Source organism: Macaca nemestrina, chromosome 4, assembly GCF_043159975.1.
Source record: "Macaca nemestrina isolate mMacNem1 chromosome 4, mMacNem.hap1, whole genome shotgun sequence".
NCBI lineage: Eukaryota > Metazoa > Chordata > Mammalia > Primates > Cercopithecidae > Macaca > Macaca nemestrina.
This window is the reverse complement of record NC_092128.1, coordinates 16,731,790-16,759,666: the sequence shown is the minus strand read 5'-3', so window position 1 is coordinate 16,759,666 and position 27,877 is coordinate 16,731,790. Positions and strand designations below refer to the sequence as shown.

The window sequence follows — 27,877 nt, the reverse complement described above, 5'->3', positions numbered from 1 at the left end:
AGAATACTAGAAAACTCTACACAATTACTTGTATAATTAGTCACATGGGGTATGGCGACTTTAACACTCTTTTGCTAATTTTGGGGTTTTATTCATATTCTGCAATAGGTGTTTATTAATTCTGAGATCAGGGGGAAATACTTCAATAGCAAAGCATCTTTATATAGAAATTGGTTACCAAAATGTTGTTAAAATGTACTTGTCTTATGGTTATTATATTTATAGACCTCTATCCAAAGAAGTACAATACTATTGTTTAAAAAGATCTTCTCTATATTTTATATTTAAGGGCCTCTCTTTCAGTCAGGCTGGGTAAGGCACAGGTACCTCAAACTTGAGAAGGAATAACATATATAGGCAAATTCAGTTAGAATATTTGGCTCTCTGACTTATGAGTTATCAATTATTCTGTGGACATGAAAATAGTTCCCACTCTGATTGAAGAAAGATAAACACAGGTGCTATGTTTGAATGTTTGTGTCCCCCCTGACATTTGCATTGAAATTTAATCCCCAGTGTTAAGAGGTGGAGCCTTCAGGAGGTGATGGGGTCCACCCTCGTGGGAGGATTAGAGCCTTATAAAAAGGCTCTTGGGAACTAGCTAGTCCCTTGTTTGCCTTCTGCCTGCTGCCATGTGAGGATGCAGTCAAAAGGCCTTCACCAGACACTGAATGCTGGCATCTTCATTTTGGACTTTACAGTCTTCAGAACCGTAGGAAATAATTTTCTTTTGTTTATGAATTACCCAGTCTCAGCTATTTTGTTGTAGCAGCACAAATAGACAAAGACAAGTGTGAAAAAAAATGGTGATCTAGATTACCAATCATTCCTTGTCAAAGACATAAGTGAAATTACAATTTATTGAATGCCTACTGTGTGCTAAGTACTACACTACATGGCTTATATAAGTCATTTTATTTATTCCCAACAATCCAGAGAAATATTATTGATCTCATTTTAGAGATGAAGCAAGTGGGACCAGAAAGGTTTAATTACTTAATTATTGGCTTAAGGACACATAGCTAGTAGCTGTTGAAGTTGGAATCAATGATTGATCTCAAATCTGTGCTCTTTGTACTATACTACAGTGGACAATTTGATTCTATTCCAACTGTTATAGTCAGTGACTTCAAATGAACGCTTTTTTCTACCCTGATTTCCTATTTCACAAAACCAGTTTTGTGATTTACAAAATCCACCTGTTCCTGGAGTGAATACACAAAGAGGAGAGTTGCAAATTCTAAGAAGTCTTGAAAGTCTCATCAGTGCAGTAACTAGTGTTCATCTCTGCGCACAAAAATAGGCTCTACCTTGTTTTTGTCAGATCTTGTCCTATCAATGGGCATTTATCTTTTAAGATCATAGCTTTTCAAATTTGATAGAGGTATTTATAGAGGATCTTTCTTACTAAATACCACATGAAAGGCAAATAAAATCTTGAGACCCTAAACTCACTATGCCAAAGGGAACAGTTAAGCTTCAGAACTGAGGCGTGCAAAACCATCTCCCATTTTGTTCTTAAATAATAGCTGCGAAGATAGGATGCCACACATCTTCCCAGGGAGCCCACCTCACAATTTTCTCACAAGAAAATTCCTTGTGGGCTGCAAGATCTTTATCTTAAAAGAGAGTTCTGTTGAATTCCACCCTGACAATGTAAATCAGCAGCTTATTGTTACAGGTATGGATAAAGACTTAACTAAGAGTCATTCCCCCCTCACCTGAGACAAATACATATCTGACTGTGTCCTCTATTCTATGTTTATCTTATGTAAAAATGCAGATTCACTGAGTGGAGAGGAATGCGTAGTTGACCATTCCTCTACTCCTCTTTTCAGATGTAAAATGTGAATTTAGTGAATGCTAATCAAGGCCTCAAAAGAATGCACCCACTTGCCTTATTGATCTACCATCCCCCTTTTGTTTTCCTCTTTCCCCTACTAACCCTTCTTTAATTATTTAATTAATCCCTTTAATTATTGAAGTACCAAACCCTCTTTGGAAAAAGTATAGGCCACTGATCCTACTGTGGCTTGTGTCTCTTTTTCCCTGGATATGTTCTCAATTGCAGCAAAATAAACCTCTAAATTGATGGAAACGTGCCTCAGTCATTATTCTTTGGTTTTACAAGAACAACTTTCTCTACAAATCCTAACATATTGTTAGAGTTTGAGGAGGTTAAAAAATGACACTCTTATTGATACAATAATTGATAGAAAAATTATTTAGGTAGTGAGGGCAAGAGAGTCCTTGGCAGGGCTCCCCTTCCAACAAAAAGCAGCCAAAGAAATGATTTGATTTTTCTTTTTCTTTTTCTTTTTCCTTTCCTTTTCTTTTCTTTTCTCTTCCTCCTTCTCCTTCTCCTTCCCTTCTCCTTCTCCTTCTCCTTCTCCTTCTCCTTCTCCTTCTCCTTCTCCTTCTCCTTCTCCTTCTCCTTCTCCTTCTCCTTCTCCTTCTCCTTCTCCTTCTCCTTCTCCTTCTCCTTCTCCTTCTCCTTCTTCTTCTTCTTCTTCTTCTTCTTCTTCTTCTTCTTCTTCTTCTTTTTTGAGACAGAGTCTCACTGTTGCCCAGGCTGGAGTGTAGTGGTATGATCTTGGTTCATTGCAACCTCCACCTCCCGGGTTCCAACAATTCTCCTGCCTCAGTCTCCCAAGTAGCTGGGACTACAGACACACGCCACCACTCCTGGCTTTTTTTTTTTTTTTTTTTTTTTTGTATTTTTAGTAGAGATGGGGTTTCACCATGTTAGCCAGGATGGTCCCAATCTCCTGACCTTGTGATCTGCCTGCCTCGGCCTCCCAAAGTGCTGGGATTACAGGCGTAAGTAAGCCATTGCACCTAGCCTCATTTTTTTTTTTTTCCTAACAAAGAGCATACAGAAATATTAAGCTACAAACGTAGGTAAGAAAGCTGGAAACTTGCATGGGGGGATGCCTGCAGCTACACCAGAAGAAAAGGTGTATCTGGGGGCCAGGCATGTCCACCATGGAAGCTCCATCTTCCCTTTTTTGTTAGCACATGTACAGTAAGAAAGAAATGGGCAGCATGGTGCAGCTCAGGCCAGAGGGAGTAGCTACTTGTCCTCACTCAAAATAACATATACTGAATTTGGATTTTCTTTCCCCATCACCGTTACTGTCCTAGCGTCACATCCCTTGGATTCTCTGAACGCCTTATTGCATTCCACACAAAAATGATGTGTTCTCCAACCAAGGAGGTCACCTCACTGTGCTAGTGGAGTCTTATGGATAGTGCTAATGCTCATGAAATCCAGTGACCTTTCCATGTTTCACCACCTAGGATCAGCTGACCTTATACAATATCACTCTGATCTATTGCAATTTTAGGACAAGCTCAAGTTGGGAAACATCTTTGGAGGCTAAGGTGCTCCTCTGAAAAGTGGCCTCCCAACCATTTTTCTCCCAAACTAAAATTTCAGTTAATAAAATATGTGAAGATGAAGCTCTCACAGTTGCACTTAATAATTCACACTCAAAATTTAGCTTCTCCACACTGCCAGCTAGGCATTACTGATTTAGGGGTTTTAGAGCCCTGGAGAGATCAAGTCTTCCTACTGGAACTTCTGCTTCCTGAGGGGGTTCTCTTCTTCCCTAGCTGGGCTGAAAGACACCAGTAGTCCACTTGTAGCAGCCACAGGCTGAACTCTCTAAAATCTGTTCTTGTTTTTGTTTTTTTAAATACTCAGTCAACTGGCCAAAAAAACACCTCCCCACGTAAAACTATCAATTAAAACTCTCAGGAGGTAACAGACTACAGGGTGAAGTTGAAAGAGAAGGAAGGAAGGGAGGAAAAAATACTATAGAGTGAGAAAGTGGAGTTCCTGGGCAACTAGCTTTATATAAAAGGCAAGTATGTACTAGGAAAATCTGTCATTGATTTCCCATTTATCTGCTGTGTCATAAACCTCAGTTAACTTTTATGGTAACTCCTCATGTCTCCAGCAAACACCCAGAATCCTGCAAAATGAATGACCAGAATCCATCTATGGCATTGAGAGCTGTATGGGCAAGGAGAAGTTTAGTGTAATACCTCCCTCTCACCTTTGCCCTCCCCTACACTTCTAATTAGATGACTCTTTATTAGACTTTCTTTTTTCAATCAGCATAGTAATGTGCCAAAATCACACATTGTCTAATGGCTGTGGAGTGGTCTTTATTTTATGTCAGTTACCAATTCGTCACAGAGAACATAATTCCCACTTCATAAACTTCAGTTATCTAAGGAATTTGGGGTTTTCCATTCTTATCTAGAAGGCAAGAAGGGTTGTTAGGAATAATCACAGTGAAGATATGTACAAGTAAAACTGCTCAAGCACCCATTCTGTTTAGCAGAAGTGAGACAGGTATGCATGGGGCAATGTAAGGAATTAATTTATATTCAGTTCTAAAGCTGAACGATGGAGACAAGCCGTGTCACATGGTCCACAACTGCCGCAGGAGCTCAGTTATTTTGGATTACATTTTCAATCCAGGGTACATAGTAAAAAATTTTGGCATAGATGCCAACATCGGCTCTCAAAACACATCCATCCGCAAAAGACAGGATTCCTTGAAGCATCCCATTGCAGATTGCCGGGGCAGCAGAAACTTCCTGCCAGGAAAACAATAATAACAGCAACAAAAAAGCAGGTTATCTTTCTGGCAAGACAGAAGGAAGAAAATGGGAAAATTAAAGCATGGAGAGTATTTTACCTTGCAGGGCTGCCTCCTTCCTGGCACGATGCCCACACACAGCATATTTTCCCTGATGTTGTAGGTTTGATAGGCATCGCGGCACTGAGGCTTGGAGATTACAGAGATGTTCACAGTTTGCAGTGAATCAGGTTCCTTGTCTAAAGAAAAGACAGAAGTCAAACTTTCTTAAGAGTTCTCTTAGGTATTAAACTTTCTTCTAAAAAACTTTTCTTCTCCTGCCATCAGAAATTAAAAGAGATCAAACATTCAGAGAAATCAGAACTGTGGCACTTAGGACAACGAAGGTGCAGAAGATGATCAGATTAACAATTTCTTATGATGCAAATGTCTGACCTTATAAAAGCGATCAAATTCTTGGAAGTTATATCTAAATATGAGACACTCCTGCAATGAAATGAAACACTTTGTTTTAAACTTTTTTGGAAATTTGGCTGGGCACAGTGGCTCACGCCTGTAATCCCAGCACTTTGGGAGGCCCAGACAGGCGGATCACCTGAGGTCAGGAGTTCGAGACCAGCTTGGCCAACATGGTAAAACCCTCTCTCTACTAAAAGTAGAAAAATTAGCTGAGTGTGGTGCTGAGAGCCTGTAATCCCAGCTACTTGGGAGGCAGGAGAATCACTGGAATTTGGGAGGTGGAGGTTGCTGTGAGCTGAGACCCTGTCATTGCACTCCAGCCTGGGTGACAAGAGACTCCATCTCAAAAAAAAAAACTTTTCTCAAAATTTAAGCATTCAAAGAGTTTCCTTTGACATGTAATTTTTAGAATCTGGAGGAATTTACAGATATCTGGCCTACTTTCTCATTTGTCAGGTCAAAACAAAAACAAGTATCTGCACAAAAAAGTCACTGAAAAAACAGTTTTCTTAAACATATAAAGCTAGTATGTGGTAAAGCTGGGATTTAAAACTGGGTTTCCTGGTTCCTAATTAAAGTTCTTTTCTTTATGTCAATGGTCCACAAAGTGTGAACTGTGCACACTTATAACAAAATTTGTCCAATCTGAAACAAAATGAGAAAAGCAACAAAGTAGTATGAACACATGTGGCACATGTTCTTTCCACAGACGTTTCTTTGGGAAGAAGTGCTGAATTTTAAGATTTTTTTTTTTTAATAATGGAGGAGTATGTTTAATGTTTTTATTTGAAAATAATGTGTTAGGTCTTGAAAAGAAAATGTTTGAGGTCCTTCACTTTATTTTCCAAGCAATAATTTCATGGCTAAACATTTCTTTTGGGAATACTTCCGTAGGAAATTCTTACTTAACTACTTCATGAGCCAGATAAAAATAAGATGCATTTTTTTTGAAGTTATATCTCGTTTTGACCCATGTGCCATAACCCAGATGAATCAAACATACTGGTCACTGAAAGGACATTTGGCTCTTTCCAAAAATCAGATTGACTGTCAGAGGACAAATAATTTCTACTTCTTAATATATGCAAGAAAATGTGCTCCAAATCTGAAGGTATTTACTAAGCAGTAGATTTAAAAGGCTTGAATCATGGCAACAATGATAGAATAAGTATATATCTGCCCACTGGCTTCTATAAAAAGAAAGTGGTGATGGATAGATGAATGTAACCTGACAGGCTTGTTTCAAATAAAACTCCTTTTCACACTATAGTATCTAGTGTATGATGTGTATTATACATACTCAAACTTATGAGTAAAGTTGCGTTAATAATTCTTCCTGAGGGATTATATCATTGTTCTATTTTGCTAAAAGTTAATCAACTCCCCTTCACCACTACTCTCAACTCTCATAATTAACAACTATAGGCAGTTAATTAGGGTTTGCATAAAAATTTGGAGATGGGGTAATGGGCAGATGGGGATGCAACTTAGAAAACAGAAAGCTGAGTTGAGTTGTGGGAGTTTTTTATGGAATATGAAATATGAGGCATAGAAGAAAGCTTAGATAGAATATCTAGTTCAGGAGTTTCAATTTATGTATAGAATATTTTCATTGATAAAAATAATGGGAACTCTGTCAGTTTTCTGAAGAAATGAGTGAATGCTTAGAATGTTACCAGTTAAAAATGTTGACTTCAGAAGTTCTTCTTAAAGTTTTAACTGTGTACCTTTATTACAATCTTTCATAAGGAAGTTCTATCTCATTTAGTAAAATATGATGCATTGATTTTACATTTAATACATTGATATTTATTTCAAGTTGCTTTATTGCCTGAAATGGTTTGAAAATACACAACGTCGTAGTCTGCTTTATTTTAGAGTTAAGGAAATTGAGGCTCCAAGGTAAAATGATCTGCTGTCACATACAAAATTAGGATTAGAATACAAATGTTTTCTTTCCACTAAAACCGCTTCTACCATATATGAAAGAGAAAATGATAGAAAGATACAGTGAGTGAGTAAAAAACCCAAAAACCTTGAAGCACTCCTTCAGTGAGGTACAGAGAAAAGGAAAGGGGAGAAAGAGGATGAATAAAGTGGTTAGAAGAAAGCTTCACTAGGCAGAATTGAAGAAGCCAAGAGTTGCAAAGGTGTAGAAGCATGTCTAATTCTGAGAGAACGTTGTCTGGAACTCACAGATATCACACACGTTGTAGCTCCAAGTGGAGACAGAGCACATGGTATTCTCAGAGAGAGTTTGGTAGGGCAGGTTGGCTAGTTTCACATAGTCGTTGAGTTCAGCCTCTGTTTTCAGCTTGATGAGCATGAGGTCATGATCGATAGACGTGATTGAGAAGCGTGGGTGATGAATCATCTTCTCATAGCCAATCACTTGCAGATGGTTTTCATTGGAGTCTGCTGGGATTGTAACCCCCAGTATCACCCGAAGCTTTCTGGAACAATATAGACGTTTATGAGTGGACTTAACAGAGATGGCTTCTCCATCTTTGTGAGCCTATATTATTATATTGTTCCTCCCCACAGACCTTTTTCTGTACCCTCCTATGTCTCCCAAAGGCCTTTCTAATCCCATTTAATTGGGAGATGGTCTCAGAGAGTGAGAGTCTGTGCCCAACCTGAGAACCAAAAGAATGGAATACCTTTGAAGGCTTATCACTCACGGTAAATTGCAGTGTGCAGCTGTGATCACCCAAAGTGGGTGGATCAGGACTCCAGCGCAGGGCAAGTAGTCAGATTTCAAGTAGACCAAGTAGGGAGGAGTGGAACTGACTGTGTAATCTGGATTAAAGGCCAAAGCAACTGGAAAGAGAAGCATAGAAAAGAAATTCCAAGATTTCACTAGAAGAACTTCAGGAAAGTCATTTAATAGGCTCCAAGTTCCCCTACCCTTTTCTCTAGCAACTTTATCTGTAAACTAAATCTGTAAAATGACTTACTTTGTTCTAAAACATGAAGAAAATGATAAATGGTAGAAACATATCTCTTTTGAAAAACAAAAAGTGTTTAGCTTTTTCGTTGTCAATAAAGTCTTTCAAATTAAATGTTAAACTTTCTTAAATACCTTCCACAATTTAGTGGGTTGTATGCTAAGTCAATGCATTTTTTTTTACTAGCAATTTTAGAATGCTTTAATAAGTCTTATCTCTTTTTCCCAACAACAACTCAAGACAGAATTATGTAAGTATCACGACAAGAACAGACCAAATGCTAAGAGTCTGAGGAGGGGAAAAATAATTTATTGTTTTAACAAATATACATTGAGCACCTACTATATGTCAAGCTCTGTTTTAGGAGCTTGGGCTAAATAGTGAACAAAGTAGATATTCCTGCTCTCATTTACTACGATTAATGAATATATTCAGTAATAATAAACACAACACACAAATAAACTATGTAGGTTATTAAATGGTGATTAGTGCTCTGGAAAAACACACAAGTAAACTACATATGATGTTAAATGTTGATTAGTGCTATGGAAATAAAAGTAGGACAGGGAAAGAGAGAAAGGTATTACCAATTGTGTGTTGGGGGAGAAGGAGGGGTATCAGGTGGTATTTGTTTGTTGTTTGTTTGAGACAGGATCTCACTCTGTTGCCCAGATTGGAATGCAGTGGCAAGATCAGGCTCACTGCAGCCTCAACCTCCTGGGCTCAAGCAATCTTCCTGAGTAGCTTGGACTACAGGTGTGTGCCACTACATCTGGCTAATTTTTAAATTTTTGAATTTTTTTTTTATTGAGATGGAGTCTTGCTATGTTGCCCAGGCTGGTCTCAAACTCTTGGGCTCAAGTGATCCTCCCACCTCAGCTTCCCAAAGTGCTGGGATTATAGGCGTGAGCCACCACATCCAGCCTCAGGTAATATTAAACCAGTCATCAGAATAGAACTTCATGGGCAATGTTGAACAATAACATGAAGATGCATAGTCAAATATCTGGGTGAAGGGACTCCAGGCAGAGGAAACAGCTGCAACATGGGTCCTGAGGCTTGTGTCAGTTATGTCACAGAGGCCATGGCTACTGACCCAGAGTGAATGAAGAGGAGCAGAGCAGGAAAGGGGCTCAAAGGTGAATGGAGGGTTTTGTAGACTATTGTAAGAACTCGGCCTTGTTTCCTGAGTACAAATGGAACCACTCAAGGATTTGTGCAAAGAAGTGATGACAGTCTCCTCATGGAGAACCTGTAGAGTGCAGAAGTATAGAGGTAGAGCGATCTGTTCGGAGAATAATTTGCTAATCCAGGCAAGAGGTGGTGGCTTGGATCATTGTGAGCAGTGGAGATGGTGAGATGTGATTGGATTTAGGATACATTTAGAAGATAAAGCCAATAACGTTTTTCTAAGAGATCAAATGTGGGGTATGAGAGAAAGAGAAGGTTTATGCATAAACCTGGGTTTATGCCTGAGTAACAGGAACTGTGCCAGGAGATATCTGACTCTTCAATGTTCTGCTCTGCCCTCTGTGGTGCAGAACATCAATTCTGTTGCAGGCAGGTCCAGAGTCAGCTCTTAGGAGTGGGTCTGGTATTTGAGTGACAATGTCCACACCTCCCCCAAAAGCACATAAGCAATCCTCCTGTGGCAGGCAGGCAGGCACTATCACAGGAGGATACTTGATGGGAACAGGGCAGTGGGGAGGGACAGAGAACCATTCTACACTTGAGCTCTGGAATGACACCTCTCGCTGTTACTCATCTTTCATGCTTTTCCCAGGATTTCTCTTTGGTGAGTAAAGAGACAAATATGCACACACTCACCAGTCAGATTCAAGAGAGCCCAAAGGAGGATAAACTTCATGTTGATGTTGAAAGCCCAGTTTAGCTGCAGTCTCTGGAAAACATGGAAGAGAGAGAGAAAACGACTAAATAAAATAAAGCAAGATTCTAGAATTGGAAAAATATATCATCTGAATTATTTTAGTAGCAAGATTCAGTTTTAGAAATGGTGTCCATTACTCAGAGGAGGACGTAGTGTCGTCTGTCAGAGAGATAAGAATAGAATCAAGTGACTGGTCCCCAATACGACTGAAATGATTCTGGAATTCAGAGTTCTGCACTCCGTCTTCAGGGAAGAAAGTACCAAAGCTAAGGTAAGTTGAAGTTCATGATGTCTCTATAGCCACCTCCTGTCTGGTCTCCTTTTTGCCAGCCTTGGCAGGCAGGTGCCCCTTTAAACTATGTGTGGGCTGCTGCCCCTCCTGTCTGTGTGATGCTATCCCCCACTATGAGATGGTATTTTTCTCCAGTGGACATAACGTAGCCCTGTGGAGCTGACATTGCTTCCTCTGCCTGACATTAAACTCCTCTTCAAAATACGTTAACCTTTTCCTTCATGTCACTGTTTATCCATTTATTCTGTGAACCAACCTGCAAATTATTTATCTTATGTATCTAACTTGTGCCAGGATCTGTGCTTGCTGTTGGGGTTGCCTCAATTTACGGACTTCTTCCTTACCTTCCAAGGGCTTACAGACTAGTGGGAAAGATACTTAAGCTGATGGTTATGAAACAAAGTATTCAGGGCTAAAAATTGAGATATGTCACAGACTAGACACAAATATTTGCAAAACACATATCTGTTAAATAATTCATGATAAGCAAATATTAAAATTCAACATTAAGAAAACAACACAACCTAAAAGTGGGCCAAAGATCCTTACCAAATGTTTTAGTCTGCTTGGACTACCATAAAAAAATACCACAGTCTAGGTGTCTTACATGACAGATAACTTACTTTCTTATAGTTCTGGAGGTCAGAAGTCCATGATCAAGGTGCTATCAAATTCAGTTTCTGGTGAGGCCTCTCTCCCTGGCTTGTGGATGATCACCTTCTTACCGTGTCCTCACATGGCCTTTCCTCTGTGCACACAGAGAGAAAGAGGGAAAGAAAGCTCTCTGGTGACTCTTTTTATAAGGACACAAATCCTATTGGATCAGGGTCCCACCCTTCTAACCTAATTTAGCCTTAATTAGTTCCTTTTAGGCCCTATCTTCAATAGAGTTGCATTAAGGTTTAGGGCTTCAAACAGATATATTTTGCAGTGATGTGGAAGATAACACCAGAGAATATAAACAGATGGTAAATGGCATATGAAAAACTTCTTAACTTAGTATGTCATTAGGGAATTACAACAACAATAGGATACCACTACATACCCTGTGGAAGGGCTTAAATCCAAAGAGTAAAAAAAAAACAGATGCTAGTGAGGATATGAAGTATCAGGAACTGATGCTGGTGAGAATTTATTGCTGATGAGAGTGCCAAATGGTACAGTCACTTTAGAAAATAGTTTGGAAGTTTCTTATTAAGCTCAACATAACCTTACTATATGACACAGCTATTACACTTCTTGATACACCAAAAGATTTGAAAACTTGTCTTCACAAAAAATCCTACACATAAATATTTATAACGTCTTTGTTCAAAGTTGCCAAATCTTGGAAGAAACCAACATGTCCTTCAATAGACAAATGGATAAGCAAAGTGTGATTCATCCGTATAATGAAATGTTATTCAGAGATTTTATGATTTAAAAAACTTAACTCTCAAGTCGTGAAAAGACAAGGAGTAAACTTATATGCATGTTGCTAAGTGAAAAGAGCTAGTCTGAAAAGATTATATACCATACAATTCCAATTATATGACATTCTGGGGAAGGCAAAGCTATGAAGACATATGTGTATGCAAGAACCTTTTTCCTATAATGACTTCTTTTCGTCTGGATAGATACTGAGCAGAGCAGTGGGATTGCTGGATCATATGGTAGATCTACTTTCAGTTCTTTAAGGAATCTCCACACTGTTTTCCATAGTGGTTGTACTAGTTTACAATCCCAGCAACAGTGTAAAAGTGTTCCCTTTCCACCACATCCATTCCAGCATCTATTATTTTTTGATGTTTTGATTATTGCCATTCTTGCAGGAGAAAGGTGGCATCACACTGTGGTTTTGATTTGCATTTCCCTGATCACTAGTGACGTTGAGCATTTTTTTCATATGTTTTTTGGTCATTTGTATGTATTTTTTTTTAAGAATTATCTATTCATGTCCTTAGCCCACTTTTTGATGGGATTGTTTTTTTCTTGCTGATTTGTTTGAGCACTTTGTCGATTCTGAATATTAGTCCTTTGTCAGATATATAGATTGCAAAGATTTTCTCAGGGTTGTCTGTTTACTCTGCAGATTATTTCTTTTGCTGTGCAGAAGTTTTTTAGTTTAATTAAGTACCATCTATTTATCTTTGTTTTTGTTGCATTTGCTTTTGGGTTCTTGATCATAAAGTCTTTGTCTAAACCATTGTCTAGAAGGGTTTTTCCTATATTATCTTCTAGAAATTGTACAGTTTCAGGTCTCAGATTTAAGCCTTTGGTCTATCTTGAGTTGATTTTTGTGTAGAGTGAGAGATGAGACTAGTTTCATTCTTCTACATGTGGCTTACCAATTATCCCAGTGCCATTTGTTGAATTGGCTGTCCTTTCCCCACTTTATATTTTTGTTTACTTTGTCGAAAATCAGTTGATTATAAGTATTTGGCTTTATTTCTGAGTTCTCTATTCTGTTCCATTGGGCTATATGCCTATTTTTATACCAGGACCATTCTGTTTTGGTGGCTATGATCTTAAAGTATAGTTTGAAGTCAGGTAATGTGATACCTCCAGTTTTGTTCTTTTTGCTTAGTCTTGCTTTGGCTATGTGGGCTCTTTTTTGGTTCCACATGAATTTTAGAATTACTTTTTCTAGTTCTGTGAAGAATGATGGTGGTATTTTGGTGGGAATTGAATTGAATTTGTAGATTGCTTTTAGCAGTATGATCATTTTCACAATATTTATTCTACTCATCCATGGGCATGGAATGTGTTTTCATTTGTTTGTGTCTTCTATGATTTCTTTCAGCAGTGTTTTGTAGTTTTCTCTGTCGAGGTATTTCACCTCCTTGGTTAACTATATTCTTTTTTTCTTTTTTTAGTTAATTAATTAATTTATTTTTTTTGGCAGCTATTGTAAAAGGGATTGAGCTCTTGATTTGATTCTCAGCTTAGTTGCTGTTGGTGCATAGCAGTGCTACTTATTTGTGTACATCAGTTTTGTGTCCTGAAACTTTGCTGAATTCATATACCAGTTCTAGGAGCTTTTTGGATGAGTCTTTAGGGTTTTCTAGGTATGCGATCATGCCATCAGCAAACAATGAGAGTTTGACTTTCTCATTACTAATTTGGATGCCATTTATTTCTTTCTCTTGTCTGATTGCTCTGGCTAGGACTTTCAGTACTATGTTGAATAGAAGTGATGAAAGTGGGCACCCTTGTCTTATTCCATTTCTTAGGGGGAATGCTTTCAACTTTTCCCAATTCAGTATAATGGCTGTGGGTTTGTTATAGACAGCTTTTATTACCTTAGGGTACGTCCCTTCTATACCACATTTTGCCAATTTTGCTAAGGGTGTTAATCATAAAGAGATGTTGGATTTTGTCAAATGCTTTTTCTGCATCTACTGAGATAATCATGTGATTTTTGTTTTAATTCTTTTTATATGACATATCACATTGGTTGCCTTGCAGATGTTAAATGATCCCTGCATCCTTAGTATGAAACCCACTTGATCATGGTGGATTATCTTTTTAATATGCTGTTGGATTCTGTTAGCTAGTATTTTGTTGAGGATTTTTGCATCCATATTCATCATGGATATTGGCCTGTAGTTTTCTTTTTTGTTATGTCCTTTCCTGGTTTTGATATTAGGGTGATACTGCCTTCATAGAATGATTTAGAGAGGATTCCCTTTTTGGAATAGCATCAATATCTTTTGGAATAATGTCAGTAGGATTGGTACCAATTCTTCTTTGAATGTCTGATAGAATTCAGCTGTGAATCTATCTGATCCTGGACTTTTTTTGTTGGCAACTTTTTAATTAACATTTCAATCTTACTGCTTGTTATTGGTCTGTTCAGAGTTTCTATTTCTTCTTGGTTTAATCTAGGAGGGTTGTATATTTCCAGGAATGTATCCATCTCCTCTAGATTTTCTAGTTTATGTATGTGAAGGTGTTCATAGTAGCCTTGAATGATCTTTTGTATTTCTGTGGTATCAGTTGTAATGTCTCCCATTTCATTTCTAGTTGAGCTTATCTGGATCTTCCCTTTTCTTTTCTTGGTTAATCTCACTAATAGTCTATCAATTCTATTTATCTTTTCAAAGAACCAGGTTTTTTTTCATTTTTGTTTTGTATTTTCTTTTGTTTTTATTTCCATCTCATTTACTTTTGCTCTAATCTTGGTTATTTCTTTTCTTCTTCTGGGTTTGGGTTTGGTTTATTCTTGTTTCTCTAGTTCCTTGAGGTGTAACCTTAGATTGTCTATTTGTGCAATTTCACACTTTTTGATGTAGGCATTTAATTCTATGAACTTTCCTCTTGCATCTCTTTTGCTGTATACCTGAGGTTTTGATAGGTTGTGTCACTATTATTGTTCAGTTCAAAGAATTTTTAAACTTCCATCTTGATTTCATTGTTGATCCAGTGATTGTTCAGGAGCAGGTTATTTAATTTCCATGTATTTGCATGATTTGGGGGGTTTCTTTTGGAGTTGATTTCTAATTTTATTCCACTGTGGTCTGAGAGAGTACTTGATATAATTTCGATTTCCTTGAATTTGTTGAGATTTGTTTTGTGACCTATTAGAAAGTTCCATGTACTGATGAAAAGAATATATATTCTGCAGTTGTTGGGTAGAATGTTCTGTAAATATCTGTTAAGTCCATTTGTTCTTGGGTATAATTTAAGTTCATTTTTTTGTTGTTGTTGACTTTCTGTCTTGATGATCTGTCTAGTGCTGTCAGTGGAGTATTAAAGTCCCCCCACTATTATTGTGTTGCGGTCTATCTCATTTCTCAGGTCTAGTGGTAATTGTTTTATAAATTTGGAAGATCAAGTGTTAGCTGCATATATATTTAGAATTGTGATATTTTCCTGTTTGACTAGTCCTTTAAAAAAGTTACATAATGTCACTCTTTGTCTTTTTAAACTGCTGTTGCTTTAAAGTTTGTTTTGTCTGATATAAGAATAGCTACTCCTACTCACTTTTGGTGTCCATTTGCATGGAATATCTTTTTCCACCCCTTTACCTTAAGTTTATGTGAGTCCTTATGTGTTTGGTGAGTCTCTTGAAGACAGCAGATAATTTGGTGAGTTCTTTTCCATTCTGCCATTCTGTATCTTTTAAGTGGAGCGTTTAGGCCATTTACATTCAATGTTGGCATTGAGATATGAGGTACTACTTTATTCGTCATGCTATTTATTGCCTGAATACCTTTTTATAAAAATTGTGTTATTGTTTTATGGGTCCTGTGATGTTTATGCTTTAAGGAGTTTCTATTTTTGTGTATTTCAAGGATTTGTTTCAAGATTTAGAGTGCCTTCTAGCAGTTTTCTTGTAGTGTTGGCTTGGTAGTGGCAAATTCTCTTAGCATTTGTTTGTCTGAGAAAGACTGTACCTTTCCTTCATTTATGAAGCTTAGTTTCACTGGACACAAAATTTTTACCTGATAATTGTTTTGTTTACAAGCCTAAAGATAGGACCCCAATCCTTTCCAGCTTGTAGGATTTCTGCTGAGAAAACTGCTGTTAATCTGATAAATTTTCTTTTTTAGGTTACCGGATGCTTTTGCCTCATGACTCTTTTTTTTTTTTTTTTTTTTTTTTTTTTTTTTTTTTTTTTTTTTTGAGACGGAGTCTCGCTCTGTCACCCAGGCTGGAGTGTAGTGGCCGGATCTCAGCTCACTGCAAGCTCCGCCTCCCGGGTTCACGCCATTCTCCTGCCTCAGCTTCCCGAGTAGCTGGGACTACAGGCACCTGCCACCTCGCCTGGCTAAGTTTTTGTATTTTTAGTAGAGACGGGGTTTCACTGTGTTACCCAGGATGGTCTCGATCTCCTGACCTCGTGATCCGCCCGTCTCGGCCTCCCAAAGTGCTGGGATTACAGGCTTGAGCCACCGCGCCCAGCCTGCCTCATGACTCTTAAGATTATTTCCTTTGTTTTGACTTTAGATAACCTGCTGAGTATGTGCCTAGGCAATAATCTTTTTGTGATGAATTTCCCAGGTGTTCTTTGAGCTTCTTATTTTTGAATGTCTAGATCTCTATCAAGACCAGGAAAGTCTTCCTCAATTATTCCTTCAAATATGTTTCCAAACTTCTAGATTTCTATTCCTCCTTGAGAACACCAATTATTCTTAGGTTTGGTTATTTAACATAATCCCAAACTTTTTGGAGGCTTTGTTCATTTTTTTTAAATTCTTTTTTCTTTGTCTTTGTTGGATTGGGTTAATTTGAAAGCCTTTCCTTCAAGCTCTGAAGTTCTTTTTTCTATGCATTTGATTCTATTGCTGAGAGTTTTCAATGCATTTTGCATTTCTCTAAGTGTGTCCTTCATTTCCAGAAGTTGTGACTGTTTTTGATTTATGCTATCTGGAGATTTTTCCAATCATATCCTGTATAACATTTTGCTTTCTTTAAGCTGGACTTCACCTTTCTCTGGTGCCTCCTTGATTGGCTTAATAATCAACCTTCTGAATTCTTTTCCTGGTAATTCAGAGATTTTTTTCTTGGTTTGAACCCATTGCTCATGATCTACTGTGGTCTTTTGGGGGCATTAAAGAATCTTGTTTTGTCATATTACCAGGTTTGTTTTCTGTTTCCTTCTCATTTGGGTAGACTATGTCACTGAGAATATCTGGGACTCAGGGGCTACTGTTCAGATTCTTTTGTCCCACAGGGGTGCTCCCTTGATGCAGTGCTCTCCCCTTTCCTCTAGGGTTGGGGCTTTCTGAGTGCTGAACTGCACTGATTGTTGTTTCTTTTCTGGATCTAGCCACTCAGAAGAGCTTCCAGGCTCCAGGCTGGTCCAAAGAGTTCTGTGATGTGATCTGTATTCAGGTCTCTCAGCTGTGGATACCAGCACCCGCTCCAGTGGAGGTAGCAGGGAGTGAAGTGGACTCTGTGAAGGTCCTTGGTTGCATTTTTGTTAAGTGCACTGGTTTTGTGTTGGTTGGCCTCCAGCCAGGAGGTGGTGCTTTTAGGTGCACATCAGCTGTGATTGTATAAGAACAATACAAGCTTTCCCTAGGGTCACCTTTGGATAAGTATTCAGGTTTCTCAGGCCATAGAGCTCCCAAGAGATTATATCCTTTGTCTTCAGAGTTCCTCGGCTATCCCACAGAGCCTGCAGTGGCAATCCACCTCCTTCAAAGGGTCTGTGGATTCTCTTGGCTTTCCTGATATGTTCCTGCAGTAATTCTTGGAGAAAAAGTTCATGATGTGGGTATCCACATTCTGTTGTGTCCCTCCCAGTGGGAGCTGCAAGCCAGTCCTGCTCCTATCCACCATTTTTTCTTGAACTCCTCCTAAATGTGTATTTTTATTAAGCCATTAAATTTGTGATGTTTTTACACAGCAATAGAAAACTAATACAAATGCATACTGGATGCATTGTATTCAATACTAATGATTCCATGGCAAGGGAGATGAGAAGCTTGCTCTCATACATCATAATGCTTAATGAGGGGGACACAGATGTAATAAGAATAATCATCATGAATGTCAAAAGAAAAGGGAGGTAGAGAAACATGTCACAGGACCCTAATATAAAGTCAGAAGAAGACCTCCTTTGGGAAGTGAAGTCTGAGACTTGAAGGATGAGTAGAAGTTAGCCAAATGAAGAGCTGGGGAAGAAATCTCCAGGTGGATGAACCAGAGCTCCAAGAAGAACATGGAATGTAAAAAAGAGAATGGAGAGAGAGACAGGCAAGGAGACACAGATAGGAGAATCCTATGAAACAGACTTTGCAGGATTTGTCAAGTAAGAACTGCCTGCAAAGGAGATAGAGGAGGCAACCAGAGAGTAGGTCAAAGAAACATGTCCTTGGGTTCTGTATTTTAGATGAATGAGGCTTTATTTTCCTTAAATGATAACAGGAAGAAGGTGATAGATAGGGAAAATTGGAGCTAATCAATAAAGCAAGTCCATGAGGAAGTCAGAGAAGATGGGGTCCATTTCACAGGTAGAGCTAGAGGCTGTAAATAATGAAGTCTTGCTTCCAATATAGCAGGAAGAATGAAAAAGAAAAAAGGTGGGGGAAAGCAGGTATGTTTGCAGTTTTGGTGGTGGCAATTTCAGGGAGGTATCTTCTGCTGGTTTTGACTTTTCCCTAATCACACACTAGATGTCATCTGCTAAAAGTGAGCATTGAAAGTTTGAGGAGAGAGGAGAGGGTTTGAAATTGCTACTGCGGAGAATTATACAAACAATTTACTTGGAGAAGATAGGATTGCCAATAAGTGCTAAAAATGTAATTCAAGAGTTACAAGAAGTGATTAGTTGAGCTCTATAATCCTAAGTGAATTAACACAGGAACAGAAAACTAAATATTGCATGTTCTCACTTATAAGTGGCAGCTAAACATTGAGCACACATGGACATAAACACGAGAACAATAGACACTGCAGATTACTAGAAGGGAGAGGGAGGGAGAGGGGCATGGGTTGAAAAACTACCTACCAGGTACTGTGCTTACTCCCTGGGTGATGGGATCCATACCCCAAACCTCAGTATAACACGATATACCCATGTAACATACCTACACATGTCCCCCCGCATCTAAAATACAAGTTGAAATAAAAAAAAAAACACAAAAAACCTCTGGCACAAATACAGACATGATTCATTAAAGGTGCTTTGGGCAGTGAGTCAGAGACAGGAAACTGGGGAAAATGTGAGAGAAGACTGGCAAACTGAGGATGTGCTGTTCAGATGGGGCCAGGGATTACAGAAAAAAAGTCATACAGTGAATGAAATGGCCTTAGTATCTAGATTTGAGAAAAAAGAAAATTTCTGTGAATGGGCCAGAACAAGCTATTGGTCTCAGATGCACCTAAGCTCTCTGGTTTTGGTTTTTGTTGTTGTTTGAAAGACAGGGTCTTGCTCTGTCACCCAGGCTGGAATTCAGTGGCACAATAATGACTCATTGCAGCCGCGACCTCTTCCTCTGTCAGCCTCCCATGAGTTAGGAGTTTTTTTTTATTACTGTTTTACGTAGAGACAAAGGTCTCTCTATGTTGCCAAGGCTGGTCTTAAACTCCTGGTCTCAAACAATCCTCCCACCTCAGCCTCCAAAAGTGCTGGGAGTATAGACATGAGTCATCACATGTGGGTTTTGTTTTGTTTTGTTTTTTTGCTTTAGGAGAAGAGAAAACACATTCAGGCATCCAGGTTCAGGGTCCAAAAGCCCACTCACCTCTGTGGCCTTTATAGGTGTCCTAGATTCACTGCGCCCCTCAAGGGAAAAAACCTCAAACCTCTTTATGCCTCCCACAGAGGTTTTCTCCTATGGTGTGGTTCTCTGTTCCCATCTTCACTGGCCTCCTCTGCCCATCTTTTCTTTTTTAACATAAGGTCCCTATGTCACATTGACCCTTTTCTCCCTGGTGCTCTTTGGTCTCCCCTATGTCACTCAAACCCCTAAGTTTGGGGGGCCACTCAGAATCCCCTTAACTCTGTCTCTGTTTTAAGATGCTTTAGTCAGTGACTATGGGATGCTGCATATCTCCCCAACATATGCCAGTGTGCGAGAAGGGCTGAGCACCCATCACAGCTCTTCTCCATAGCAGAAAGCCCTCCCAAACCCTGCAGCTCCCACCCACCAATGTAGGACTCCTATTTGTTAGTCACTCCTCAGGCAGCATCTGGGTTTCAGATCACTGTCTCCAACTGCCTGCTGGAAATAACCACCTCTACATCCTTAAAGGATTTCAATATAGCAGGCCACCTGTCTCCTCATGCAGGACCATGCTCTTGATATCTTGCACACAAATGCACTTGTTATCCTCATATTATCTTTGAGAATCACCATCTTACCTGTTGTCCAAGTCAAAAGACTTAGGAGTTATATCTGACACCTCCCTTGCCTTTTCTTCTTACAGTAAGTATGTACAAATCTTACAGATGTTATTTCCTTAGTATCTCTCAAATCAGAAATTGCATGGTATTCTGTTTACTGTAAAAGCTTCAATGACACCCCCTCTAATTCCTATGAGATAAAAAATCTAAGTTCCTTTATAGAGTAGGTCAGGCCCTTCATCACCCAACTTTTGCCTGCCTATATAGAATAATATTTTGTTACATTATTTTTCCTTCTCTACAATTTATTTTCTACCCTCAAGGATTGCTTATTTACATATATTTTCCAGACTTTACCACACTTTCATATGCTTTTTTACCTTTTAATAAACTATGTGCTCAGTTTTACAATATCCTCCCCTAATTTGTCTGCCTCTCTGGTGTTACTTCTCCTGACACTGCCACTCAGAATGTTTTATTTTATGTGTTCATGGAGCTTACTGCTCATCTCTGTTGTAGCAGTTATCACAAGGTACTATAATTAGCTAACTGATGGCCAAGGTCATGTCATAGTCACTCAGGCATCCTTAGCAAAGGCAGTGCCTACTAAACAGCTAGTGGTTAATTTTTGAATGAATAAACACAAGGTGAAGAGGTTGCTAAATTTCTCATTATCCTCAAAGTTCACATGACAAAGGCATCAGGAGTCATGGCATGGGTTCTTAGCCACTCATTTTTTTTTTTAATCAGATGTTTCCTCTTTGGATTTTGTTCCAAAATAACAAAGATGAAGAGAGTTGTAGATCCAGTGTAGAAATTATGAAGAGGTGGTACTGAGGGGATTTGGGGAACAGAGACGCCTCAGTGGGTATCCATAATTTTCAAGATCCATCTTGCATAGTGATGAACATCTATGAAGAATCCTTCACTTCCTAGGGTGACGCTTCCTTCTGCCCAGGACAAGATTCCATGCAACCTCCCATTGCAGATGGCTGGGGCTGCCGAAACTTCCTTATAGAGAGAAGGAACAGAAGGTCAATGTGTCCTTGTCCTTACGGAACAAGAGTAAATGCCAACTGGGCGTGGTGGCTCAAGCCTGTAATACCAGTACTTTGGGAGGCCAAGGTGGGTGAATCACAAGGTCAGGAGATCAAGACCATCCTGGCCAAATGGTGAAACCCCATCTCTACTAAAATACAAAAATTAGCCGGGCGTGGTGGTGCGTGCCTGTAGCCCCAGCTACTCAGCAGGCTAAGGCAGGAGAATCGCTGGAACCTGGGAGAAGGAGGTTGCAGTGAGCCAAGATCACTGCACTCCAGGCTGGGTGACAGAGTGGACAACATCTCCAAAAAAAAAAACAAAAAAAAGTAAATGCCAAAAAGTGGCACATAAGAATAGCAAAACCATCTAAGAGAATGGGCTTATTTTTCTTGAGAGGTGGCAGACCTCTCTTTACATCCACAGAAGTCTTACCTCTAAGGTTCAAGCTTGACCCAACCCCAGAGCAAGCAAGACAAAGGACAAATAGTTCTACCCTAAATCTCTGCCACTCTGAAAGATGAGAAGGGCAGTGGTTAGAAACCCAGAGGTGAGTAGGGAAGGGAGAGGGACTTCAGCTCTTTGCTCCTCACTCTCGGGAGGCCTTTTGGATGAGTGCTCTTTGATTCTGCATATCACCACTCGTCCCTTGGGACTCTTGCTATCTTCCTGTATACAGAAGGGAGAAATACCTTGTTTTCAGATAGGATCCTTAGAGGGTGTCCCACACAAATGATGTTTCCTGCCTGTTCTTCTTTGAGTCTATCCTGACAGTCATGGAATGGAAGAGAATGTTGGTTGATCCATGTCAGGATGTCAGGATCACTGACTGTGGGAAAGAGAAAACAAACTCCAGAGTGACTCCTCTTATCACAAGAGCTCTTGTAACCAGATCCTGTTTTGTAAATAAATTCAGTCCTGAGAATATTCAATGCAGGTAGCAGCAGACACTCCATTCTCCATAGGATTCCTTGTTCAGTAATCTCCATGGTGGAGAAGTAGGTTTATAAGTCCCCTTTGTCAGATATCAAATCCATAGTTCTTTCTGTACTATGCATCTTTTATAAAAAAATTGAAAAAACTGTGAGTTATTAGTGACCACAAGGAGAAAGAGACAGTAATGAAGCCATCGTCCCAAAGATTTTGCCCCTACACATACACCTTTATTGGGTATCTACTTGATCTTTTTCACGTTTAGTTATAAAGGGAAAAACTATTTTAATGCATATAAAACTGCTGTTGAAGTTAAACAGATTATTTATAAGTGTTTATAGTATGTGTATTGATATAAATATACATATATGTTTCCCCCTAAGTAGTTGCCATGTTGTTCAACTCCATAATAGCAATTGCTATTATACTGTCAACTTCAGGATACAGGGACTTTAACCAAGGTATTATGTAATTTAAATTTCTGGTAGAGAATAGCAAAGAGAGAGGAAAAAAAAAAACATTGACCAGAGATTGCTCAAACTAAGTCCAGTGTTGTTTAAGGAGCAGGGTTTTTTCTGATAGAGTGCATCCAATCAAATGCCCTAAAGCAGATTAGGCCAGAAGGTGTCAGGTCAGAGAAGAAAGAGAAATTATGTTCAGTTTTATGTTTTTATGGGAACTAAATTAAAATACGTGTAAAAAGCTAGGTGAAAGTAAGTTAAGTTACTTAAAATAATGAATTTCTAACAAATATTGGAAGTCCTGTACCAGAAAGCTTATAGAGGTATCGTTTGTCACTGTGATTTTGACATTCAGAACCTGTATACCTCTGTATAGTTTTGTTTTGTTTTCAAATAGTAAGGAATAAATTACATCTGTAAATTGTGATTCAATTACTTTGAATAAGACTTATAAAGGACAAAAATCATCCAAGCTGCAATTGTTCAGAAAACATGTTCACCTAGATTCCCAAGTACTTTGTTTCTAAATTGAAAAATGAAGCTGCAAAATACGGAGAATATAATAGTTTCTGCTTTTTATTTCTGTTTTTTTTTTTAATCAAAGACTGACTTTTAAAATTCCACTTTTAATTGCTTTTACAGAACAGGTACATTGTTCTGTAGCCACCAGAGAAAGATTTAAACCTGATTAATAGATCCAGGACAACTTGCTTGAGCGAACATGGCTTTTGCAAGATAATCAATGTCAGCCTTCACTTCTTAAAATCAGCTGATCAGGATCAGAGGTCCTCTGACAGACACGTCTCAAAGCACCAACCAATCAACAGCAATCCCCCTGAAGTAGCCAGGCCTCGACAGATGATGGGACCCATTCATACCTCTGAAAGTCCTCCAATCCCTCAACTCCAAGCTTTCCACAAACCCCATATGCTAATCAGCACTCCACTTTGCTTAGTGGGATGGTGCCTGGTCAGCATTGCTCTGACTTGCTGTAATAAGCAATAGATTTAGGTTTGTCATTTCATTTCAGATATGAAGTGGTGGCATCCTTATCCTCAACAATACCTAAAGAGAGAATAGTGGAGTAACAGCCAACAAGGACCAACAAACACATTAGAAAGTAACTTTCGGCCGGGCGCGGTGGCTCAAGCCTGTAATCCCAGCACTTTGGGAGGCCGAGACGGGTGGATCACGAGGTCAGGAGATCGAGACTATCCTGGCTAACACGGTGAAACCCCGTCTCTACTAAAAAATACAAAAAACTAGCCGGGCGAGGTGGCGGGCGCCTGTAGTCCCAGCTACTCGGGAGGCTGAGGCAGGAGAATGGCGTGAACCCGGGAGGCGGAGCTTGCAGTGAGCTGAGATCCGGCCACTGCACTCCAGCCTGGGCGACAGAGCGAGACTCCGTCTCAAAAAAAAAAAAAAAAAAAAAAAAAAAAAAAAAAAAAGAAAGTAACTTTCTTCATAAGTGTTCTTTACTAGACAGACTCCTGCAGAGACCAGATCTTTCTGCTCATCCCAGTTTCAGCTCACAGGGGAGACAGGTGTGTGCTTACAACATGGGCTGCCACTGTTTTTCCCATGAAGCATGTCAGGCCAGGGAGATACCAACTGATTATGCCATAATAATCAATTTCCTTATGAACCACCCAAGTCTCCACCTCTTAGTGGGAACTCTGGGATGGAGGAGTAGGTATGAGTAGCACTCTGTGCAGGGAACCAGCTCTGGTGACAGGACAGGTGCTCCCTCAACCACTCTCTTGTCTCCCAGGGTTCTCTGCACATAATTGGGTTCTCTGTGGAGGGGGCAGGAAGCATCCTCTGCTGCTTCACCGCATCACATATATTTTATGTTCATTTCCCCCACTGTTCTTCCATTGTGTGATGGGTTTTCAGCAACTATCAACGACTAAGTCACCCTCCCACAGACTGCCTTCATGCTGTCTTTTGTGCATGAGGACTCCTATTTCTCCCACCTGTATTTCAATCCAGTTCTCTGGACTCTTGTCTTCAATATTCTAGAGATATAAAAATTACTGTCTGCTCCATTTTTTGATGTCAGAGCGGCTGCCCTTTATCAGTCTCTTTGAAATTTATCATTTTCTTTTTTTTTTTTTTTAAGGCGGAGTCTCGCTCTGTTGCCCAGGCTGGAGTGCAGTGGTGCGATCTCGGCTCACTGCTAGCTCCGCCTCCCGGGTTTACGCCATTCTCCTGCCTCAGCCTCCCGAGTAGCTGCGACTACAGGCGCCCGCCACCTCGCCCGGCTAGTTTTTTGTATTTTTAGTAGAGACGGGGTTTCACCGTGTTAGCCAGGATGGTCTCGATCTCCTGACCTCATGATCCTCCCGTCTCGGCCTCCCAAAGTGCTGGGATTACAGGCTTGAGCCACCACGCCCGGCCCAAATTTTATCTTTGACCTCCAGTGATGGTGGTTTGGGGCCCTGGCAGGAATCCCTCTATGGTGGATAACTTTGTCTCATAGCAGTGATTTCCATTAGGGACATCCCACTACATTTTCTCCCGGCTCCAACCTCCTCAGCATAAAGAACACAGCATCCAACACTTACGGTTTTTATATTCATTCCAGGTCCAGGTTGGAATAAAGCAGGACTCATTAAATGGAATGGGTTCCAAGGCTATGGCTATAGTCCCCACATGTGGGTTGAGTGAAGCAGGCGTTGACAGTTTGATCATCATTAGGTCATTGTTCAAAGATTTTGCATCAAAGTCAGGGTAGGTCACAATCGATGAATAGTTTCGTATCTGTTGTTTCTTATTTGTGATGCTAGGTTGAGAAACTCCCAGTCGGATTTCAACACTTTGGAAGAAAGAGGGCAGAGAGATGAGAAGAAAGAGAGTCATAGGATGACAGATTACAAGAAATGCTACAGGCCACCCTCCTTAATTGTTTTAACTTTATTTCTTAACCTGAGAACAGACATGGCCTTCCTTTGTCTATAAAATAATAGCAATAATTTACAGAATTGTTCTATTAGAGACATAAATTTGTAAAATGTCTGACATGGGGTCTGGCACCTAAAACACAGTCAGTGGAGCCTTGTTATTAAGATTTTTATCATCTGAATTAGCAGCTAATAGAGAGGCACCACACATCCTGTTCATGGGTTAAGTATGGATGTAAGAAACAGCATCTGCGCTTTCAATTCTTATTCTGGAAGGATGTGAACTGTGTATTTCCTTTGTATTTCCCATATATCACAGAGCAGAGGTTAGTCTGTGTTAAACTAAACTGCCTTGAGCAGCCAGATGGCTGAGATTTCTGAATTTGAAAGGATCCTTCTATACTCACGAAACTGAGTAGGTCTTGATCACACAACACATTCTCACATACAGCAGAAACACTGAGATTTGCAAGGAATTGCTTTATTTTGTACTGTGCTCCCGTGCCCTCTACTGTCACTGCGTGATACTCCTTTTGCCTAAATCTTTGACCTCATCCTATGGGCATCCCCCCTACTCATTACCCTTAGTTCCTGCTGATTTCTCTGCTTGCCAAATACCTTAATGTCTTTGCTACTTCAGGGATTATATGAATATTGTTTCCTTGGTCTGGAATATCCCCCAGGATTTATTCATTTGGCTGGCTCCTCTTCCTATGGAACTCACCTCTTCAGAGATGATGGACATGACCACATTAACTAAAGCAGATCTCTTGTTTCATGCCCATATATTACAGCTTGCCATTAAAAAAAAAAAAAACGAAAAAAAAACAACACTTTGTTTTTGGCAGTTTATTTGTGTTGGCTACACCCTCTACCAAAATGTAAGCTCCATGAGGGAACATTTATTTTCATCTTGTTCCTTCACAGTTTTATCAGTGATTAAACAGCCCTTGCTATATAATAAATGTTTAACAAGTATTGTTGATGAATGAATATTATTTACTACCCATGAGAGGGAATCCTCTGACATCTTCCTACTGATCTCCTCCTAAACTGCCCAAATTTGTATTCTATTTCCCATTGGGAACAAGAGTCTCTCTTTTTCCGTGTCTTCTGATTTTACTAAAAATTTTCTGGGATGCTTCACCAGATCTACATTTGTTTGAACAGATTCCTCCTGGCTCACAAGAGAAAGGGATACTTACGGTAAGGGGCAGTGGGCAGCTGTCAATACCCAGTCAGGATGAATGAGAGACCCCACACAGGGTTCTGGGAAGGACTGAAGATAGACCATGTAAGGAATAGTAAAATTGTATGATGATTCCTGATTATCTTTAGAGTCTTTAGCCAGAACAGCTCCTGGAGAATCAAGGGGCCATAGGTTGAAAGAGACAAAGAAGTTAAAAGGCCACAACTGACTAGGGTAGTTTTCCCTAACCTAAGGTTTTCAAACGTAATATAAAGGTCTTCAATTTATCTTTTATATTTTAATCAAAGAAAATTAGGCATGTCCCCCAAGTTATACACAATACGAAAACTGACACATAGCTTTGCTGAGATGAAATTACATAAAAATTCTGTGAAACTAAATTACATGCTGATCAGAAACTCTTACTGGCAGGGCTTGTGTGTTACAAAGGTGAAAAAATGACGACTTGAAATTTTTTTTTTAAATTCACTTTTGCCATAAATTGGGATAAAAAAATTACTGCCTGACTTTGGTGATGAAATAAATAGAAAAGCTTAGGGCTTCCAGAGCCCCTGACCCAGCTCACTCTCCTTTTCCAGGCCCATGTCCTCTAATGTGGTTCCTTTTGTTTTCTTCAACAGTTGTTTTATTTAAGTGTCCTCCAGTTCCTAGCTCTTTAGTTGTGCCCAGCTAATCCTCTTTCCCATCTTTCATAGACTACCCTGGGTGTCACGCTAGGCAGAAACAAAGACCCAAACTCTCACCAGCTGCACTCAAGAGAGCGACGATGAGAAAACCCTTCATGGCAGACTGATCTCGCCAGGAGCAGACAAGTTGATTAAGCTGTAAACTGTCCCAATCTTTAGTCCAAGTGTTCTTGTCAGGAACAGCTGTGGAGAAACACTAATTATGGGCAGAAGAGAGATGAGAAGAGAGCAGTCTTCAAACGAGTCCTTATCAAGACCCAAATATATACGGCATTGCTGGGAGCCGTGTCTGATGTGGGTGAAAGATAGTGGCACAGACCAAACCAAGGTCCTGGTGCCCCCTTTCCTATCCTACAAATCTTGCCCAGAGTCATTATGTACCTGCTGATTTTCCCTCCCGTCTCTGTGACACAACCTTTCTTTGTTGTCCCCTCCTCCCTCTGTGACTTAAACCTCTCTCCTTGCCCCCCCCCCCCCCCGGCTGCCCTCTCACCTCTTCCAGAGACTTCCAGAAGATTGGGGTATGAAATGCACTGAATAAAGCATTGCTTTTTTCATCCCTTCTAATTTTAGTGATGAGGAAGCTGTGGTTCTCTTGGAAGTTAGTGGCAAAGACAGGACTCAGAACTCAGTCTCCATATTCTCTGTGTCAAGGCTGAACCCTATCT

The 27,877-nt window shown here is 39.6% G+C and overlaps 2 protein-coding genes across 4 annotated transcripts; both read right to left on the bottom strand.

The window, feature by feature from the left end:
* Positions 1-4,313: 4,313 nt before the first annotated feature.
* Positions 4,314-10,263, bottom strand: LOC105471253 (serine protease 58). 2 transcript variants are annotated; one of them, XM_011723611.2, is made up of 6 exons: positions 10,170-10,263; positions 9,848-9,920; positions 7,754-7,892; positions 7,269-7,525; positions 4,713-4,852; positions 4,314-4,611 (listed from the first exon to the last, which is right to left on the bottom strand). In XM_011723611.2, the coding sequence occupies exons 2-6, from the start codon at positions 9,885-9,887 to the stop codon at positions 4,462-4,464; spliced, it is 726 nt and encodes a 241-aa protein (XP_011721913.1). In that variant the 5' UTR covers positions 9,888-9,920; positions 10,170-10,263; the 3' UTR covers positions 4,314-4,461. The 2 variants fall into 2 exon arrangements, with proteins under 2 accessions (XP_011721913.1, XP_011721912.1); XM_011723610.3 differs by having other exon boundaries at positions 10,046-10,256.
* A 10,375-nt stretch (positions 10,264-20,638) lies between these two features.
* Positions 20,639-27,623, bottom strand: LOC105471254 (serine protease 58-like). Of its 2 annotated transcripts, XM_011723612.3 has the most exons (5): positions 27,267-27,603; positions 26,519-26,672; positions 24,978-25,228; positions 21,709-21,845; positions 20,639-20,989 (listed from the first exon to the last, which is right to left on the bottom strand). In XM_011723612.3, exons 1-5 carry the CDS (start codon positions 27,304-27,306, stop codon positions 20,840-20,842), a joined length of 732 nt encoding a protein of 243 aa, XP_011721914.1. In that variant the 5' UTR covers positions 27,307-27,603; the 3' UTR covers positions 20,639-20,839. The 2 variants fall into 2 exon arrangements, with proteins under 2 accessions (XP_011721914.1, XP_024645304.1); XM_024789536.2 differs by lacking the exons at positions 20,639-20,989; positions 21,709-21,845 and adding an exon at positions 23,014-23,475 and having other exon boundaries at positions 27,267-27,623.
* Between the last annotated feature and the right edge of the window lie 254 nt (positions 27,624-27,877).

What these genes read in the sequence shown, in the direction of transcription:
- LOC105471253 (XM_011723611.2), bottom strand. Translation starts at nt 9,887, where the DNA reads ATGAAGTTTATCCTCCTTTGGGCTCTCTTGAATCTGACTG. An exon ending in GCTGCACACTGCAATTTACC is followed by an intron (nt 7,526 to 7,753) that starts GTGAGTGATAAG and finishes ATATTGTTCCAG; the next exon opens with AAAGCTTCGGGTGATACTGG. An exon ending in CTACAACGTGTGTGATATCT is followed by an intron (nt 4,853 to 7,268) that starts GTGAGTTCCAGA and finishes TCTTTTCTTTAG; the next exon opens with ACAAGGAACCTGATTCACTG.
- LOC105471254 (XM_011723612.3), bottom strand. Translation starts at nt 27,306, where the DNA reads ATGAAGGGTTTTCTCATCGTCGCTCTCTTGAGTGCAGCTG. An exon ending in CGCTCTCTTGAGTGCAGCTG is followed by an intron (nt 26,673 to 27,266) that starts GTGAGAGTTTGG and finishes TTGATTCTCCAG; the next exon opens with GAGCTGTTCTGGCTAAAGAC. An exon ending in GGATCCTATCTGAAAACAAG is followed by an intron (nt 20,990 to 21,708) that starts GTATTTCTCCCT and finishes TCTCTCTATAAG; the next exon opens with GAAGTTTCGGCAGCCCCAGC.